General features: G+C 35.1%; 2 protein-coding genes across 51 annotated transcripts in view; one reads left to right on the top strand and one right to left on the bottom strand.

Moving 5' to 3' along the window:
- The window catches only part of adamts7 (a disintegrin-like and metallopeptidase (reprolysin type) with thrombospondin type 1 motif, 7), a 610,954-nt gene that overhangs the window by 313,202 nt on the left and 277,434 nt on the right, over window positions 1–20,318 (top strand). The window lies entirely within an intron of this gene.
- The window catches only part of myo9aa (myosin IXAa), a 253,527-nt gene that overhangs the window by 66,965 nt on the left and 166,244 nt on the right, over window positions 1–20,318 (bottom strand). For all 50 annotated transcript variants that reach the window (NM_001423815.1, XM_073905946.1, XM_073905954.1 and 47 more), the window contains 3 exons: window positions 7,892–8,013; window positions 4,317–4,458; window positions 1,042–1,237 (listed from right to left, as the gene is read on the bottom strand). In NM_001423815.1, the coding sequence (NP_001410744.1) occupies window positions 1,042–1,237; window positions 4,317–4,458; window positions 7,892–8,013 (460 nt within the window). The remainder of the gene's footprint in view (window positions 1–1,041; window positions 1,238–4,316; window positions 4,459–7,891; window positions 8,014–20,318) is intronic.

The raw sequence follows: 20,318 nt of genomic DNA, 5'->3' as shown, positions 1-20,318 counted from the left end.
AGCCTGCTCATTAACCTTTATTTTTCCATCTACAGAATTGTGAGAAAATTGTGATCTTGATTTTAAGCAAAAAAACAAAACAAAAGGGGATTCTAATTTTAGCCAGAATTGTGCAGCCCTAGTAGAAACTAATTATTTTATACTGTAATTTTAAAATAGATTTTACAAAATAAGTTTTTATTTGTATATTTTTTTAAATCAATAGAGCCTTTGTGACCAGAAGAAATTAAAATTACTTTAACATTAACATAATAACATAAAAATCTTGTGTCCTTCATTTTTTGAAAAAAAAAAGAATATCACAATATATCTTACCGCAAAAAAAACATGTTTTTAAAAGCATTTTAAAGGGATATATATATAAATAAACACACACACACACACCCATTTAAGTAAGAGTCCGTGGAACAAGCTAGTTGTTTTGCTTACAGTACTAACAGTTATCATTCAGTATTTAGTCTTACTTTATATTAAGCAGCCTTAATTTCTATGTACTTATATTTAAATTAATCATTAGAACATAGCACTTATTGCATATACAAACATATTTTTACATTGTACTTACATTTTTATTTATTACAGTACACTGTTGCACCCATACTGCTAAACCTGTCAATAACTTTACCCGTATCGCACCTCAAAAGTGCCACTAGTGTTGTGCAACACAATTTGACCACAATAAGTATATTGTACTTATTTTAAATGCATGTATTACCTAGGTATTAAAGCAACTTAATATAAAGTGGAACCCTTTTTTTCCCTCAGACAATCGGCGACTATATATTCTGCAAAATACATAAAATTCAAAATAAAACAAGTAAACTGAATTACTTTAAAAGATAGAACTACACTGATCAAAATTAGCTTGTATGATTGTAAAGAAATACTAAAGAAAATAAAAAGATAAAAAGCAGAATATGCCATTGTTAGGAAGGAAATGTTAACACTTGAAATAATTTCTTCTTTTTCTTTCTCATTCATTGAAGAATCTGTGGTACAACTAAAAAGATTGAAATGATAAATCAAACTGATTTGACTCACCGCTGCGTTTCTCCACATGTCTTTTGCCAGCATCCCTGAAGGCCACCATGGCTCTGAAATAGGCTCGGAGCACAGCCCAACGGAATGTGGCCACTGGGTCAATGCCGATCAGCCCACAGATGAAGGCGTTCTTACTGCTCTTGAGGAGCGCGACGATGTCTGGCCGCATGTGGTCCGTGTTCTTCTCCCTGAAGTCCTGGGACAGCAGGTCACACAGAAGGTCAGATAACTGGATGTTATTATGCCCAGCTCTAATAGGCAACAATAGAGGCTCATCCATTCAATGAAACCAATGAAACATCAGAGAGGAGAGAGAGTGAGGCCTGCAGAGCTCCATTATATAACACATGAACAGAGGCTTTATATTGTAAATAAGAGGATCAGCTTCTCATGACTGACAAACTCGGCCAAACTTAACCAGGCTGTACACTGGATGATTTTATTGGTTTGTTTTTTCTTTCTTTTAAGGATTTGTTTGGTTACGTCATGACCTGGAGAATTAATAAATTAATGCTTATCTATCTACCTATCTGTCTGTCTGTCTGTCTATCTATCTATCTATCTATCTATCTATCTATCTATCTATCTATCTATCTATCTATCTATCTATCTATCTATCTATCTATCTATCTATCTATCTATCTATCTATCTATCTATCTATCTATCTATCTATCTATCTATCTATCTATCTATCTATCTATCTATCTATCTATCTATCTGTCTGTCTATCTGTCTGTCTACCTGTCTGTCTATCTGTCTGTCTACCTGTATATCTATCTATCTACCTATCTACCTACCGAAAATTATTCATACCCCGGGTAAATTCTGGCTTAAAGTTACCTTTATTCAACCAATTTTTTTTTTTGGGCTGGAAAGACAGACTTCTTCCAATACATAATAAGACATTGTACAAGAGGCATCATTGTGAGAAGCAAAATATATTTCTCAGCTTTATGTACCGTTTTATTTACATTTAAACAAAAAGTGGCATATCCAAAATTAGGCATACCCTCCTCAATAATCAATAGAAAACCTCCATTTGCTATTAAAGCAATCAAACACTTGCTATAATTGCTGACCAGAATTTTCTCCACTCGTATCTTTGCAAATTTACCTTTAGCGTTTTACTCTAATTCTTTTAGGTTGGAGGGTCTTTAACTCTGATCTTTAGCTCCCGCCACAGAGTCTCAATTGGATGCAAGTCAGGACTTTGGCTGGGCCACTGCAAAACTTCAATGTTTTTGTCTGCTAACCATTTCTTCACCACTATTGGTGTGTGTTTTGGCTGATTTTGTGCTGAAATGTTCATGGGTGCCCAAGTTTCTGTTTCATCTAGCTTTTCTGAAAAGCTCTCCGTCCACACTACACCACTGAAAACGCACATTATGTGCATGTCTGAGCTCCAGGCAGTCAGCAGGTGCTTTGAGCACACCTCCCCAGGTGAAAGCAGTGCAGGTTGGACAGCTCACCAAGGATCTTTAGCTAGATTTCATCTTACTATAGTTGGTAAACGTGATATGTATTCATCTTATCTCTAATCTAACAACTCTTTGGACTTTTGAATCTATTACTTGTTCTCAGGTAATGTGCTTTGGTTGAGCGCAAAGAAAAGCTAATATGTTAAGTTATGTAACCGCATACATTGATTCTGCACGTTTGACTGATTGCTTGCCTATATTGTATAAACGTATGTTACATTATATATTTATAATGGCCAATACTGATTATTAAAGCTGATATTCAGTAAAACAGAGGGTATGTAAATGAAAGGAGGCAGTAATGTTATAGGCTCCGTGTTGTAATAAATATGCATACACTGAAGATGACGTTCATATAAATATGTAGCTACACGACAAACTCTGTGCACTAGCCTAATATTGGTGAAAAAGCCCCAATCAGACGGGTGAACTTCTGCAGCCACAACTCAGTTTTCAAATGTCTCAGTTTCCCCACCATCCACCTTGACACGGAGCAGCAGCATTTTAAAACCAAAATAGCCTCTTAATCATTTTCAAAACGCTCCGTTTTTTAGGGCTCGAAAACTCCGGCATAGTGTGGACTTAAGGTGTAACTGTAGCAAAACTTATGCGTTTTAAAACAAAAACGTATAAGAGTAGACAAGGCCTAAGAGTTGAAGGTCTCATTTTTATACCAAATAAAGACTACATCATTGAGGACAAACAATTACATTTTAGTTCTGACCATAAAACAGAAGACAAGAAGTCTTCTTTGTCTAAATGAGCATTTGCAAAGCCCAAATGAGCTTTTGTGTGTCTTTTCTGGAGAAGTGATGTCCTCCTTGATCTGCGTCCATGAAACCTAGCATTGTGCAGTGTCTGATGGACTGTCTTCCTTCGAAATGTTGCCACCAGCAGAGCCTAGATTCATTAGGATTGCCTTGGTGGTGATCTTTGGATTATTTTTTTACTGCTCTCATTATCCTCCTGTCCAACACAGGTGTCATTTTTGGAGTCTTGTATTTTTTTTTAAGAATACTTTTCCCTATAGCCACTGGAACTTTAAAACATTTAGATATGGTCTTATAGGCCTTTCCTGACTTGTGAGCAGCCACAATGCGCAGCCGCAGGTATTCACTGAGCTCCTTTGTCTAAGCCATGACTGTTCACAAACCAACAGCTTCTGTTTTTCACTTGTTCAGTTGATAACAACAGCTGTTCCAAATAAATCAGGTTTATTAGGATGCTTTAAAAGCTTGGATTACTTGAATGGTATAAAAAATAGGATTTTCCCACAGACTGTGGCGGTTTGTAAAGGATGTGAATAATTTTAGACGTGACACTTTTTGTTTAAAGGTAAATAAAAGCTGAGAAATGTGATATATGCTCAGGAACGCAGGACGCAATAGTTGCGATTTAGAAAAAAAAAAGACAGCATTCTGTGATGCAAATTGAAACAATTGTGGATCTTCACTTTTCAATGAATAATCCTGATTAAATCTTGAATGATCAAAACTGCCCCTACAGTAGTAAAAATGTGTAACATTTATAATTATTTTCTATAAAAAAAAAAAAAAACTAAAACTATAGTTTTTCCTCTTATATTAACCAAACAGATGGCCATATAATTGCCTCTAAAATGTAGCAACACTACTGAAACATGAGATGTATTTAGTTTTACACCCATTGCTTGTGATGTTCATGTTTATAATAAAGACATTTCAGCATTTGTCCGATGAACATGTCATTTGTTTGTGTGTATAAATACAAAAAAACACAGAACGTAGCATATGTGTGTAGCTGTATTCAGCACTGACCTTCACACCATATTTGACTTTTCCTGCATAGTGTTTAATGATGAAAGCTGGCTCCATCACTGCAGGAAACTCAATGTAGCTGTTTCCTTCATGCTGCCGTTTGAACTTGTCCAGAAGGGTCTGATTGGTGGCCTGTGGAAAACTGAAGCACAGGGCAATACAACTCATTAAAGCTCAGCTTTATATTTTTATTTCATGATTTCATTATACATTGACCTTAACAGATATTGTCACTAATGGTAAATATGAGCACACAAACTGTGAATAGAAAAAAATATCTGCACTTGAATAGAGCCTTTGGTCACACTCATCAATAAGGTTCCATTATGTATGCACGATCATGAACTAACAATACTTTTACATTTATTAATTATACTTTAGCGTTTACTAAGGCATTCTTAAAATCAAAGGTGCACTTGTTATTGCACTGTGAGTTTATGACTATTTTCATAAACTGACATAACCAAAGATAGATAAACAATGTATAGTAACTGATGTATTTTATCATTTGCTCTTATTAGCAAACTTATTAAATAATATTAACTAATAGAATCTTATTATAAAGTGTAAATATACATATAGAAAAACAGACGAGCGATTCGCTATGATTCAACTGATCTTTGCATCTTTAACACACTCCAGTATCCCTGTATCTGTGCTTGCACTCGGTGAAGAGCAGTGAACTGATGACCTTCATGGCCAATCACAGTCATTTCTGGTCAATACTATAACAAATCACCGCTGTTGTTAGTGGGAAATTAATGTTTTTTAAACATCAGTACCAGAACAACACTGACAGACAACACAAGGGTGTACAGAGGACTGCATTGTTTTAGTGGTTATATAGGTTAAAGCAGGAAAATGTCCTCATGATGTTTACACGGTGCAATGAACTGAGGCCTAGGAGGACACTTAAGCGTATTACTCTTAAAGAGATTAAGATTTAGTTTGATGCCTAATATGCTTTTAATTATATAAATTAAACTAAACTAAAAAGATATTAAAATTATGTGTACAGCATGTCTGCATTTTGAAATCACAGCAACAGCTGGAGGTTTGTAGTCCACAGCATGTTGTCGCAATGTTTACAGTGCTGATTCTATACAGTACTTCTGGGTTTCTTCTAGAGCTGTGAACCTACACTAGTCTCACGGTTCGGTTCGGTTACGATTATCATGCCATCGATTCGGTTCAATTCGATATTTCGGTGCATCACGGTGCATTGACGATGCTTTCCATACACAGTTTTATATTTTCTTCACAGCAGCATTTCTTGTATTAAAATGTATAAATATATATATATATATATATATATATATATATATATATATATATATATATATATATATATATATATTTATATATTATTTGTAATACAATTTTGTCGTTTAATACAGTCAGATATACAAACTGTAACTTTAAACAAAACGAGCATTAAGCAAATAATATAAACAAATATAAACATCCAGCTCAATTTCTGATCCTTGTCTAGTTCTCTTACACCTCTTTGATTGGTCACACCCTCAACAAAAACGGTTGCTATTGGCTCTTGCGCGCTGCGCTCTTCAGATAAGTGACACTGATAAGCGGCAGGCGGCAGCGGCGATCTCACAGCTGATGCATGATAGACACATTGGAGAAAACTCTGCAGACACGCGCTCGTTTCTGTATCCAAACGTAATGCTGTAAAACAGCCGAGAGGAGAAGAAAAGCCACCCCCGCAGGTCAAATGGGCCACTGTGTGTGTGTGTGTGTGTGTGTGAGTGAGAAAGAGAAAGAGATAGAGACAGAGCGAAAGCGAGAGAGAGAGAAATGGAGTAGGCTACTTTCATTCTCTCGATCTCAGTGAAATAGGGGCTTTTGTTGTATATGTCAGTGAAAGACTGATCCAGCAAACACACACAGTGAAATTGTGCACAGTTTATGAGTTTTAAGTACTTAAAGCGTTGTAAATACTCACGATCGTCTCCCTCGTTACAGAGCGCATATGAGGTAAATGACGTCACTCATAACCGGTTATGATTATTACTGAACCGATACCAAATTGTCCGCGTCTGCATCACGATGCACCGAAGAAACGATTAATTTTGACAACCCTAGTTTCTTCCCACCGCAGCCTCGCTTTCGTTTTTTAAAATAGTAGCCATGTGAAATAAGCATGTTGCTTCTTGTTGTCCCAACACAAATGATTAAAGTTAACTTAATCATTTTTACAAATTGAAGTGAATTGAACAGTTTGAAAGTTTGAATAAGCAAAAAAAGTCATTTTTTTCTGAGTGTAATAAACAGGCAATAAACTAGAAATATTCTGCTAAAAATCATTCGTATGCTGAGAATTGGTCACAAACTAGAGTGTTATGCCTAATTACCAAACTGAAACAATTTTGGAGGTTTGCGGAGGTCTTCTAGTGCACTTGGGAGTGTTGAAGCGGAAAGTGAAAGTGGTCATAAAGAGCGTGACGGAGATTCTGGAGACAATATATTATAAACCTGTGCAGTTCCTCTGGCCTTGAGAAGAATGAGAGCTGCTGCCAAGACTTCAGCAGAAAAGCAACTCAGCCGCAGGAACAGGAAGAATGAGACATTAGAGATTTGAGCTATGAAAAACACTGATGTGGAGAGTCAGGTTTCCAGCTATTTTAGGCAGAGACAGTCTTACTTTTTCTTTTCTTATGCTTTTGTTTTGGACAGAGATAACATTTTTGGGTTGCTAAAATCTGAAATGTATTTATTAATTTAGTTTTAAAGTGCACCTATTATGCAGAAATCACTTTTATAAGGGGTGTAAACATAGTTGTTTGGCAGCAGCCTGTGAATATAACAACAAATGGTAAAGATTTATTAATGATTTTTGTTTATAATCATTCTTCACAAAAATAGTCGGATGAAACACTTTGATTGACATTCTCCCTTTGTACATGTCATCAGAGGGAAAAAGCCCCACCCATTAGTGACAATCTCTCCCTCATTAGCATAGGAGGTAAGTCTTGATTTTTAAATCTGCAACTATGCTGACACATAGGCACTTGTAACTCCGCCCTATTTTCAAAAGAGGGGTGGGAGCACAATCTCATTTCAATTGAAAGCGGCAGTCACTCAAACAGCACAATAAGGACTGAAAGAAGCCGTTTCAAATAGTGAACAGACATCCTATTTACGTGGTATTTTGAGCTTAAACTTCACATACAAACGTCAGAGACGTATTTTACATCTTGTAAAAAAAGGCATGATTTTTTCCCCTTAAAAACATTTTTTTAAATAAAACTAGAAAGTGTTTGATATTTACATATTCAAGTTTAGTTGTATAGAGCTTTTCACAATAATCCTTGTTTCAAAGCAGCTTTACAAAATCAAATTAATCAAGTTAGGAAAATTTAAAGTTATTAGTTACCATAACTTTATTAGTTACTAATAACTTTAATTACCTAAAGACGAATAGCTTTTAACAGTTTAAGTTATTATATATTACATATTTACATAACAAATGGTCAATTTAACACCAAAACGTTTATTTATAGTGGAACCCTCTTAAAACATTAAAATAAAAGTCTATTGTGTAAAAGTAGTAGACGTACTTGCACTCTTCATCCAGTAGGTGGAGCAGTGCTGTGGGCTTCTTGCTGATGAGGGTGATGCAGCTGGTGTTATCAATGTAATCAATGTTATGCCAGGTAATGCCTTCTGCCCTGTACTCTTCCTAAAACAAATACAAACACATTGAAAAAAATCAGTATTCAATAGGGTTGTTGGGTAACACTTCATAATACCTGCACATGAATCATTTATTACGCGTTAGCAAAGTTCATCAGTTAAGCATTAGTACAATTATAGACAGTAGCAGTTTTATAAATACAGCTACAAATGCAATATTTTTTTACTTATAAGCACATACAGTTAAAGTCAGAATTAAAAGCCCTCCTGAATTATTAGCCCCCCTTTTTACTTTTTTTCCCAAACTTCTGTTTAACGAAAAGATTTCTTCAACACATTTCTAAAGATTATAAGTTTAATAATTAATCTCTAATAACTGATTTATTTTATCTTTGCCATGATGACAGTAAATAATATTTGACTAGATATATTTCAAGACACTTCTATACACCTTAAAGTGACAATTAAAGGCTTAACTAGGTTAATTAGGTTAACTAGGCAGGTTAGGGTAATTAGGCAAGCATAGTTTGTTCTGTAGACTATCTAATAAAAAAATGCTTAAAGCAGCTAATAATTTTGACCTAAAATTGTTTTATTTTTATTTTTTTTTATTAAAAACTGCTTTTATCCTAGCTGAAACAAAACAAATAAGACTTTCTCCAGAAGAAAAAATAGTATCAGACATACTGTGAAAATTTCCTTGCTCTGTTAAACATCACTTGGGAAATATTTTAAAAAGAAAAACATTTAAAGGGGGTTTAATAATTCGGTAACACTTTACAATATGGTTTATTAGTTAATGCACTTACTAACATGAACTAATCATGAACAACACATGTACAGCATTTATTAATCATAATCGAACATTTACTAATGCATTATTAACATTCAAGTCCATGCTATTAGTTGCATTAGTTAATGCACCGTGAGTTAACGAACTAATAATGAACTACTGTATTTTCATTAACTAACGGTAACTAGCATGAACAAATACAGTAGTAAATGTATTGCTCATTGTTTGTTCATCTAAGTAAATGCATTAATTAACATTAACTAATGAACCGTATTGTAAAGTGTGACCAATAATTCTGACTTCAACTGTATATGATGTGCGTAATGATTGTTTCATATTTGCATTTTCATTATATCAAAATTGCTCTCATAAGCACAATGTTCTCGGGTTACTCAAGACATGCTGTTTATAAAAATAAAAGTATCTCACAACTGAATTAGTGCAATTCAACTGTATATAGTTTAAAAGTATTTTATGCATGCTCTCTGCAGTGACAATTTTGATTGATATTTGTGTTAATGTGCTATGGATTTGTTACATACATAAGACTTCAAATCAGTGATGTAAGGATTTTAATGAAATCCGGCATTTGAAAATACTCAAAAGAATGACAGCACAGCATATAAAAATACTAAATATACCAGGAATTGATCCATGAGAGGTCTTACATGGTTAATTAATACCTAAATTAAGTATTGCATTTTTTACAAATCAGTTATTTAGAAGTAATTTTTGGGGATTTTTAAGATCATTCAGAATGAGTCAGTAAATGATTACTCAAATGAACATTTATGCATCTTATTTTTCAAGTATTTAGTAATATCTACTCTATGTTAACAAAACTTTTTGAACAAAAAATCGTAAAGTTTTGTGAGTTCATCTAAACTGATGACTATTTATGCTTTGTAGATCACTTTTAAGGAGGCCCTTACGGAATCGGTGCGTGCAGAAATCCACAGAATTTTAGCCCATCGTTGAGTCTATTTATTCACTGGTGAAAATGTGTGTAAATTTATATTTATTATGTTTTTACACAATTACAGTAATAATAATGAATATTAAAATCCTTTTTTTGCATTTATAAATTGCTCATTGATATCGGTCCCATTTTATATTAAGCGTCTTTAACTACTTTGTACCTACATCATAATATAGATACAGTGTACCTAATGTGTTAATAATGTATTGCAGAACATTTCTAGTGCTCTTGAGGTGGGATACAGGTAAGGTTAGGGACAGGTTTGGCGATAGGGGTGGGTTCCGGTGTAAGGGATGGTCAACAGTGTAAATAAAGATGTAATTACAGAAATGAATTATAGATATAATTACATGCATGTATTCAAATGAGTATATGTAAAATGTAAAAAGATGCTTTTGCACAATAAGTACATTGAAACAAATTATTTATTTCAATTATTAAAGTACATGTTAAAATTAACTGGGAACTGAAAGTCTATTTATATAGAGCTAATACTAAAATACTGAATTATTTGCAAATGTTTAACAAATGATTTTTAGTGTGCAGTTATTTAAAGTGTTATTGTGCCTTGTTTATCACTGTCCTTGCCATTTCCAGTCTTCTAAAACCTGGAGAATCAACCAGAAACTGCTTTTCATAAAAATATATATATATATATATATTTGAAACAAATCTTTTTTTGTCAGCCATTTATTACTGTCAGAGCTCACAAAACTTGTTAGCCCAACATGGGTAATTATTTCATTATTGGACTGCATCCCAAACAACAAAACAACAGGCCTACAAAGTGTTTTCATGTTCTTCTAGAGACTTCCTTTCGCCGGCCCGAAGGTTTCGTGGTCTTTGCGGTTTAATAATATGAAAGACATTCTTAACATTTTGTAGCTTTTTTTTCATCTCAACTGTTTCCTTGGATCGCTGGGAAAGTAAATGAAACAATAAAGGATATAATCCCAGCGGGGTTTTCTACAATCGGTGGAATCTCTCTCCTGTTTGTCCATTAAAAGGCAAAAGTACAAAATCGGCAGAACAAAGAAGATAATCTACGCTTCTCATTTAACTTCCTTTGTAAGGAAGAGGAAGAAAAGAGAGGATTAGAATTACAAAAAAACTTTTCACCATAGACTCCTCGTTATAAAAATAGTGTACATAGTCCTCTTCAAGAAAGATTTATAAAGATTGATGACTCCTTTTCTGAATGAGATATAAAAGGAAATAATGTTTTAACCTTTGCAAGTAAAAGCTACAGTTTAATACTTATACAAGCTCTGGGTTTGTTCAAATCCAGAATTCAATTTACAAAATAAGCAAATGTAAAAGTGATGTTTGTACTAATAATCAAGGCCAGACAGCATCTGCAGACCTTCTTCCTCATTTCTGTGGATTTACACAAAATTAAACTGAACACTTCACACACAATAAATGAAATCAATAAATATTTAAACGTTTAAAATCCAAAATTAATTATGATAAACTGCAATTATTTAAGGTTTAAAATCTTATAAGAAACACTTGTAAACAAACACACTTGATAAACAAAGCTATAGCAAATCTCTCATATAATACATCCAATAAAAGGCAGAAAATATTACTTGTTTATTGTTTTATACTTAAACAATCTTCTACACGTATACAGTCCCGTCATTAAGGTCATCAGATCAGTCATTTCTGTCTGTACCAAAGACACGGTGTAAGCGGAGAAGGGATTAGGCCTTCACAGTTATCACTCCAAAATGCTGGAATAGCCTTCCACCTCACATTAGACATGCTGCAGCTATACTTATTTTTTTAAATAGTCAGAGAATGCATCTTTGTTCCTTAGCATTTGAGCCTTTTCAATGTTTAGGGGTTTATTTGTATGTTTTACTTACTTATGTGTTGCGTGATTTGTTATTTTAAGTATCAGTAATGGTGTTCAGCACTTTGGGTTTGGACAATGTGTTGTAAAAAATGTGTTTAATAAATAAACTACTACTACAAAAAAAATATTATTGAAAATTATTCAATCATAACACTTTAATTATTACAAAAACTGAATTAATATATATTTACACTAGTTCTGTAAAATGATTAATCATGAAAAACTCCATTCAAAGCTTGTGTTTACATAATATGTGAACATATACAGTAATATGAGTACATATTATATATAATGTGTATAAATAATATACAAAAAATAATGGCTTATTTATTTTAATTAAATAAATATTTACATCTAATACAAATTATATATGAATATTTTGGTTTTGTGTGTGTATATGAAACCAGAAGTTTACATACACTCCAAAACAAGAACATATATATATATATATTTTTTTAAATGTCAGATGGTAAATCATACTAAATATTTAATATTGTAGGTGCTTTAGGATTACCTAAATTAATTACATTTGCTAAATGCCAGAATAATTTTTTTTTTTTTGTTGAGAATTTTGTTTTAATTTCTAGACCAGTGGTGGCCAACCCTGTTCCTGGAGAGCCACCTTCCTGCAGATTTCAGTTGCAACCCATATCAAACACACCTGCCTGTAATCATCACATGGTGCTCAGGTCCTAATTAATTGGTTCAGGTGTGTTTGATATGGGTAGCAACTAAAATCTGCAGGAAGGTGGCTCTCCAGGAACAGGGTGGCCACCCCTGTTCTAGACAGTCAAAAGTTGTCTAAATTACCTTGATATTTTTTTCAGCTTTGCTTTTAAACTGGATAACTTTGGTCAAATGTTTTGGGTATCCTTCAACAAGTTTCTTACAATAGTTTGAAAGCATTTTGGCCCATTCTTCCTAACAGAATTGGTGTAACTGAGTCAGATTTGTTGGCTGTACACAAATTTTCTTTATGATTGAGGTCAGGGCTTTGTGATGGCCACCTTAATACATTCACTCTGTTGCCTTAAAGCACATTTTAACTAATTCGGCAGAATGCTTAGGGTCATGGTGTGTTTGGAAAACCCATTTGTGGCCGAGTTTTCATTTCCTGGCTGATGTCTTGAGATGTTGCTTCAGTATTTCTACATAATGTTCTTTCTTCATGATGCCATCTATGCTGTAAAGAGGACCAGTCCCTCCTGCTGCAAAAACCCACAACATGATGCGGCTGCCCCCACACTTCACAGTTGATTTGGTGATCCTAGGCTTGTAGGCTTTCCCCTTTGTCCTCCAAATATAACACTGGTCATTATGGCCAAATAGTTCAATCTTAGTTCCATCAGACTACAGGACATGTCTCCAAAATATAATTTTTCCCTGCGTAATTTAGCAAATTGTAATCTGGCTTTTTTTTGTTGATTCTGGCTTGTTGATTTTCCCATGTTGTCACAAAAGGAAGCAGTGCGTTTGAGGTTTTCCTTAAATACTATTTTACAGTCGTGCCTCCAATTCACTCAAACGTTGTCAATTAGCCAATCAGAAACTTCCAAAACCTTGACACCATCATCTGAGCTTTTTCAGAGGCATTATAATCTTATTGTATGTAAACTTGACTTTCTAGAAAAGTTATAACAATTTCTCAAAAAAATATCTCTCTCATTATTCTGCTATTAAGCATAACAGAAACAAATTTTTGATAATCCTAACTTACCTAAAAGAGGAAAAGTTTAGTCACATTAACATCTGACTTTTTTTAACAGTTATGTGCCTTTATATACATGTAAACTTCTGTTTTCAACTGTGTGTATGCATGTATGTTTGTATGTATGTGTGTATGTGTGTATGTATGTATGTATGTATGTATGTATGATAAAAGGATGCTAAATTTATCGGTGACCATATCGTTATCGGCTGATAAATGCTATTTTTAAGATTATCATTATCGATCCGATGTCTAAATTAGTCCAATATCTCTAAGCCGATAAATTACGTAATTGTACAGAATTGTCTACCTTGCGTATGCGTGGGCGGAACTTGTTTAGACTTGTCCTGTGCACTATAATGGAGCTCTCCTGACATTGTTTATTTCTTCAAAGTCCGTTCTTTCTTCATGTGGTATTGCTGTGCGTTAATAACTCAGTAAGTAACCATGTTACTTATCATTGTAGATATGTTTGATTGAGTGTCATTGTGCATTTTGCTTGAAATCACCTCAGGAAAAAAATATTACATGTGTAAACATAACAACAGCAATGCACACATGCTAAACAACTTGTTGGGTTGTTTATATGCTAAAAATATTATTTGTCATCATCAATGCTTTGTTTGCCATTTGTTGTTGATGTAAGATTGTATTCAGTTTGACCGGAATAATATATAGTTGAAGTCAGAATTATTAGCCCCCCTGAATTATTAACACCCCTGTTTATTTTCTTTACCCAATTTCTGTTCAACGGAGAGATTTCTTCAATACATTTCTAAACATAACAGTTTTAATAACTTATCTCTAATAACAGATATCTTTTATCTTTTCCATGATGACAGTAAATAATATTATATTAGATATTTTTCAAGACACTTCTATACAGCTTAAAGAGACATTTAAAGGCTTAACTAGGTTAATTAGGTAACTATGCAGGTTAGGGAAATTGGCAAGTTATTGTATAATGATGGCTTGTTCTGTAGACTATCAGGAAAAAAAATATCTTAAAGGGGCTAATAATTTTTTTCTTAAAATGACATTTAAAAAATTAAAAACTGCTTTTAAGATTTAAGTAAGATTTGTTTCCAGAAGAAGAAAGTATTATCAGACATACTGTGAAAATTTCCTTGCTCTGTTAAACATCATTTGGGAAATATTTTAAAAAGAAATAAAAAAAATCAAAGGGGGGGCTAATAATTCTGACTTCAACTGTATATATATATATATATATATATATATATATATATATATATATATATATATATATATATATATATATATATATATATATATATATATATATATATATATAAACAGATAGTACACACTCATTTGACAGCAGTAATTTACAAACACTGACAACTATTTAAATAAATATATGGAAAGATGGGCTCAAAAAAAAAAAAAAAAGAATTTCTGTGGTTGCAGATTCCATGTAGATCTACTAATAATGTAAGCCTGATCTAAAGTGCTCTGAAACTTTAGCAACCACATGCACTTTATTTTAGCGCATAAGAAAAAAGCACTCAAACAGCCTCCAAATCAAATTAAACCAAACCTATTTACTGCATCTCCATAAACGGCATGATGAAAAAAAGCCCATTAATTGACTAATAAAAGTGTGTGTGGTGTTATGTTTGGCCCCAGCATGGCTGCATTAATGGGCATCAGATGGCAAGTATGCCAGGCAGGACTTCTGTTTCCCTGCCAAGCCGCCTATAATCTAACACTATACAACTAGTATAACTGTAGCTTTGTCTGCTATTAAAAGAATTCTGTAGTTCAAGGCCATTTCACCAAAAAAAAAATTTGCTGTAGTGTAAATTCACTCAGTCCATCCAACAAGAATTTCACTTATTTTCTTTAGTATTTATATTCATCATATGCAAGTCAAAAGCTACATGATATTTGATATAGTCAAAACAAAATAAAATACAATTATATGAATATGAATACTAAAGAAGTGAAGTACTTGTATGTGTGCTTGTGTTTTTCTCAAGAGATGTCTAACAGAAAGAACATTCTCAGAGCATTTTCTTTACTCTTTTTTCCTTCTGGAGTAAGTTATTTATTTCAGTTTGACTGGAATAAAACATTTTAAACAATTTCTAAGGTCAATATTATTAGCTAGGATTATTTTTTTTGTTTGGCTACAGAACAAACCACTGCTGTCCAATAACTTGCCTAGTTTACCTAATTAATCCTTTTATTTGCTCTAAGCTGAATACTAGAGCCTTCATGTCATACTGTCATCATGCCGAAGACAAAATAAATAAGTTTTTAAAAATGTTGACTTAAATGAACGTAATGTCAACTGAGGGTGAGCCGTTTTTGAAAATTGTAATATTCCCCCTTAAGGAATTCCTGAAACTCAACCCAACCTAAGGAGAACATGTTTAGTCAAATATTAACTCACAATCTATGAATCTGCATGTCAAAGCGCACACAAAAACGCCACATTCCATGTTCTGTGTAGATAACCTGGGTATGGTCTATATTAAACATTCAGTATTACCACACAGCATACTTGGCAAAACACTCAGGATGTGAACTCATTCCTGACATCTGAATCCAAGACTTTCCAACTCTTAGAGCAATTAAAACGTGGAACTTGGCAGATGGAACAGAATTCCTCCACTTTTATCAAGGAACAAACAGCAAAACTGTTGTGGCAATACTCTCTAGACATTGGAATGAATTCCTACCAAACACCTATTAACAAAATTATAAATCCACCAACTCTAGTCCCGGGGACGCCCCGTCCTGCACTTTGTCTATGACCATGTCTGAAATCACCCACTGAATCACTTTAAACAGTGCACTAGTTAAGGAAAAAGCCATTCATAGGGGTGTTTGAAACTATAATGGATGTTCTGAAATGCGCTCAATCAATCCCACAACGCACCACAAAAGCAAGTATACAACCAATGTACACTGAGTGGATAGAGAATACCAAAAATGTACTTGGAGACTTCTGGTTTCAACTCAAACAGTTTTTCAGAATGGGTTGGGGTTGAACGCATTATACAACCTTCACATAATAACAAATAATATTCATTCATTTTCTTGTCGGCTTAGTCCCTTTATTAATCCGGGGTCGCCACAGCGGAATGAACCGCCAACTTATCCAGCAAGTTTTTACACAGCGGATGCCCTTCCAGCCGCAACCCATCTCTGGGAAACATCCACACATACATTCTCACACACATTCTCACACACATTCTCACACACACACACACACACACACACACACACACTACGGACAATTTTAGCCTACCCAATTCACCTGTACCGCATGTCTTTGGACTGTGGGGAAAACCGGAGCACCCGGAGGAAACCCACGCAAACGCAGAAAAAACATGCAAACTCCACACAGAAACGTCAACTGAGCCGAGGTTCGAACCAGCGACCTTCTTGGTGTGAGGCGACAGCACTACCTACTGTGCCACTGCCTCGTCCTAACAAATAATATACTTTTGAGAATTATTTTAAAAGAGCTTTTGCTTAACAACATAAAGGAAGCAGATCTCACGTAATGTTTGGGAGAAATACTACAGTAAGAACTTTACCAATTAGTATTTAATGCATTTGTTGTTGAGTTGCAACGATGATTCACACACAATGACGTTGCTAAGTTCACACACACAGATACACAAACACACCCACCGCGCAGACACAAACACACAGACAGCATGCACATTCAGCTTTCCATTTTTTTTGCATGCAAATGTAACAGGATACAGGTTAATCTCCACTGCTGTATGGATATCTGTCAAAATCTAAATAAACCTGATTAAGGGCACATATTTTACCCCTTTTTTATAATTTAAAATTAGTATTAAGGTTCTTCTGAGTGTGCCAGTTTAGGTTCAGTTTAAAACACAATTCAGATTTTTTTATTATAATGTGTTAAAAAGTGTCACGTTGGTGGCGTGTACACAGCTCGCTGTTTTAGGGGTGTGTTGCTTCACATGAAAATTAGTTTTGGCTTCCTGCCCAACGTAACAAGGGAGCGGAGCCAAGAGCTCACCCGCTCTGTGTTTATAACAGACAGGCAGACTGAGAGAAGGAGTGAGAGGATCAGCATTCATCCGTACATGTACAACTCGGAAACAGACCAAGCAGAGAGTACAAAATCTTTTGTGTTTTTTTTAAAGTTTTACAGCCAACTGTGTGCTAGTTTCAACTGCCGAGCTTGTACACTGAGACTAATAACTACGCACACTAAATTAACTTTGACTGAGGCACCGGATGCACCGCTCGAAGCCGCAACATGGCACACCAGACACTCTCTGTGACGAGGCAGAAACATGAAGTGTTCCGAATCGTTGCGCCACCCATTTTAGAACTCTAAACACAGGTTTCCATCAAGCATACACAATGGTGCCCCAAGTTGGCGGCTGTCCGCGGCGCCCAGCCACCGGCTTGAAGCGCTGCCGCGTGCACTCCGACAGAAACCCACACCCAGGATTCGAAAATGCATGGAGCTGCGTCAGTCTCGCTACGCAGAGCGGAGCTGCTGGTGTGCAACCTGCCGGCAGGTTTGTTATTTTATTTCCAATGGAGAGACACGCACATGAGGCAGCGTGCTTGCACTTTTCTAGCTGCACCTAGTTAAGATCACTGGGAGCTTTTGTGAATGTGAGAAATGCGAACGGCTGAAGTTTAAGGTAGACACAATAAAAAGTACACATGTTTGCAAACCTACCAAAAGGTACAACCAATAATTTCGATTAGAGCGATTATGTGGAGAATATTGGTCTTGTGTTGAGCCCAATGAGCCTTGCATCTAAAAACAGAGCAAGGATGTTCCTTTCGTGATATCACTTTGACTCACGCTGAAAATGGCAGACATGAAACGACTAACTGAGGATTAGGTGATTCGTGCCTGTCAATCAAGATTGATGCGCGGGGAAACCGCACTCCTATATCAAGTTGTGGTCGCTCTGAAAACTGTTCCAATTGGTCCACCGTTTTTGTGTGGTTAAATTGAAAACAAAAAAGAACTGGGTGTGTTTATATCACCCCAATATGACGGTCTATACACTATACTTACATGTCTGTCCTAAAAGCTTGAAAAGTAGATTTTTTACCATAGGTGCCCTTTAACATCCACAAATCGTGATTGAAGGTTCTTCTTTTAGAATTGTTCTGACAAGCGGCTGTGGTGATAAAGTAAAGCTGAAGTAAATCGCTGCATAACACATGCACTGTTTTAAAACATTTTAAACTTGTAAAACTCACTCTTTTTATTCACATTTGATGATGATTGATGATCCTAGCGAACTGAACAGGTCTTTTATTCCCGGTTGCTTTGCGCACGTCCTGTCTTGTTGGTATGATTATACACATGACTACTGTGACATGTTAATACGCAGCTGTCAATCAACTGGGGAACCGCACTCCTACGCCAAGTTGCGGTAGGTCTGAAAACCGCTGGAATTGGTCCACCGTTTTTATGTTGCTAACTTGAAAATAAAGGTAAATAAAAATGGTTCTCAGTAGTTACAGTACACACCACGTGAAGGCGCTCAAGCGCAAATGTGAGCGCACATTGAAGAAGATGCCCAGAGGCGATATGAATGTGGAGCATGTCATCAATGCTTGTTCGAATCGCCAGTAACTTTAATGTCAACTTTCTCTCTTCTTCTGTGTTACAAGTGGGTGTCAGAAGCTTAATGTGGAAAAAAAAACTGCAAGCGTAGTATGTTTATATCAGTTTCATATCTACATTCATTCATTTTCCTTCGACTAAGTCACTTTATAAAGCAGCAGAATGAACCACCAACCTATACAGATCAGGTTTTACACAGCGGATGCCCTTCTAGTTGCAACCCAGTACTGGGAAACACCCATACACTCTCATGCGCACCCACATATACTACAGCTAGTTTAGTTTATTCAATTAACCCATAGCACATGTCTTTGGAATGTGGGGGAAACACAGGGAGAACATGCAAACCCCTCACAGAAACACCAACTGACCAAGTCAGGACTTGAACCAGCGACCTTCTTGCTGTAAGTGACAGTGCTATCCACTGAGCCACTGTGATGCCCAGTTTTATATTTTCTAAATCCAAATATTATTCTAAATGCACTGATTTGTAGCATACTCTCTTACAGACATCCTAAAATCTAACATACTGATAGTAACATTTAACAAACTTTAATTTCACGGAAGCTTTATGATTTAACAATCTTTAAAAATGCTGTTCTGTCATAGCTTTTGTCCTAAATGTGGTGCTAACTGAAATTACTATGGTTACCAAACATATAGGATACAAAAAAAGTCAGAATTTCTCTGTAATACTCGCCCTGGTTGACGATAACTTACATGTTGGAAAAAAGTGCACCACTGCAGTGCTGTTAGCAGTCCCATTTATTTCAATGGCAGTTGCTAGGCAAGTGCAGCACCTAAAAGATGTACTCTATTTGAATATCACCATTGTTTGTCAGGGATACTTGGTTTTGCATTTATGAGCCAATAAATTGAGTCGTGCCTAATTGTGGAGTCATGGGAAAATGGACAGTCATGACAACACTGACTGAATGCTTGCACCAAAAAAAATCCTCATACAGTAACTAACAATTTCTCAAACTTAGCAGATGAGCAATGATAACTATGTTCAGAATTTACAGCTCATTTGTCAACAAAAGCCAAAATAAAGCGCTAAAGCCACTATTATTTGCACATCTGCATAAAGCAACACTTCCTGGACAGTGTGTGACTTATGCGGATAAATGTACCTTGTGCAAGCAAATCTGTCAAAGCGAGTTTATCAAATCTGGACACCGGACTGACTAGAAACTTAAACTAACAAACCCTCTTTGAGCAAACATATACTTTGAGGTGCGTCACAAAGGCACGGCTTTGACAGGCTGTCATTACCATGATTGGTTGCCTCTTTAGTCATCCTAAGAGAACGACCTCATTGAGAAAACACACAGTATTATTACGACGCTGCAATTCTTTGTCTGGGGTTGGAGTAAAGCAGCTTTTTTTAATTGTC

This window comes from Danio rerio, chromosome 7, assembly GCF_049306965.1.
Source record: "Danio rerio strain Tuebingen ecotype United States chromosome 7, GRCz12tu, whole genome shotgun sequence".
Classification (NCBI taxonomy): Eukaryota; Metazoa; Chordata; class Actinopteri; order Cypriniformes; family Danionidae; genus Danio; species Danio rerio.
The sequence above is the reverse complement of the archived record's forward strand: the minus strand, read 5'-3'. Positions and strand labels throughout refer to the sequence as shown.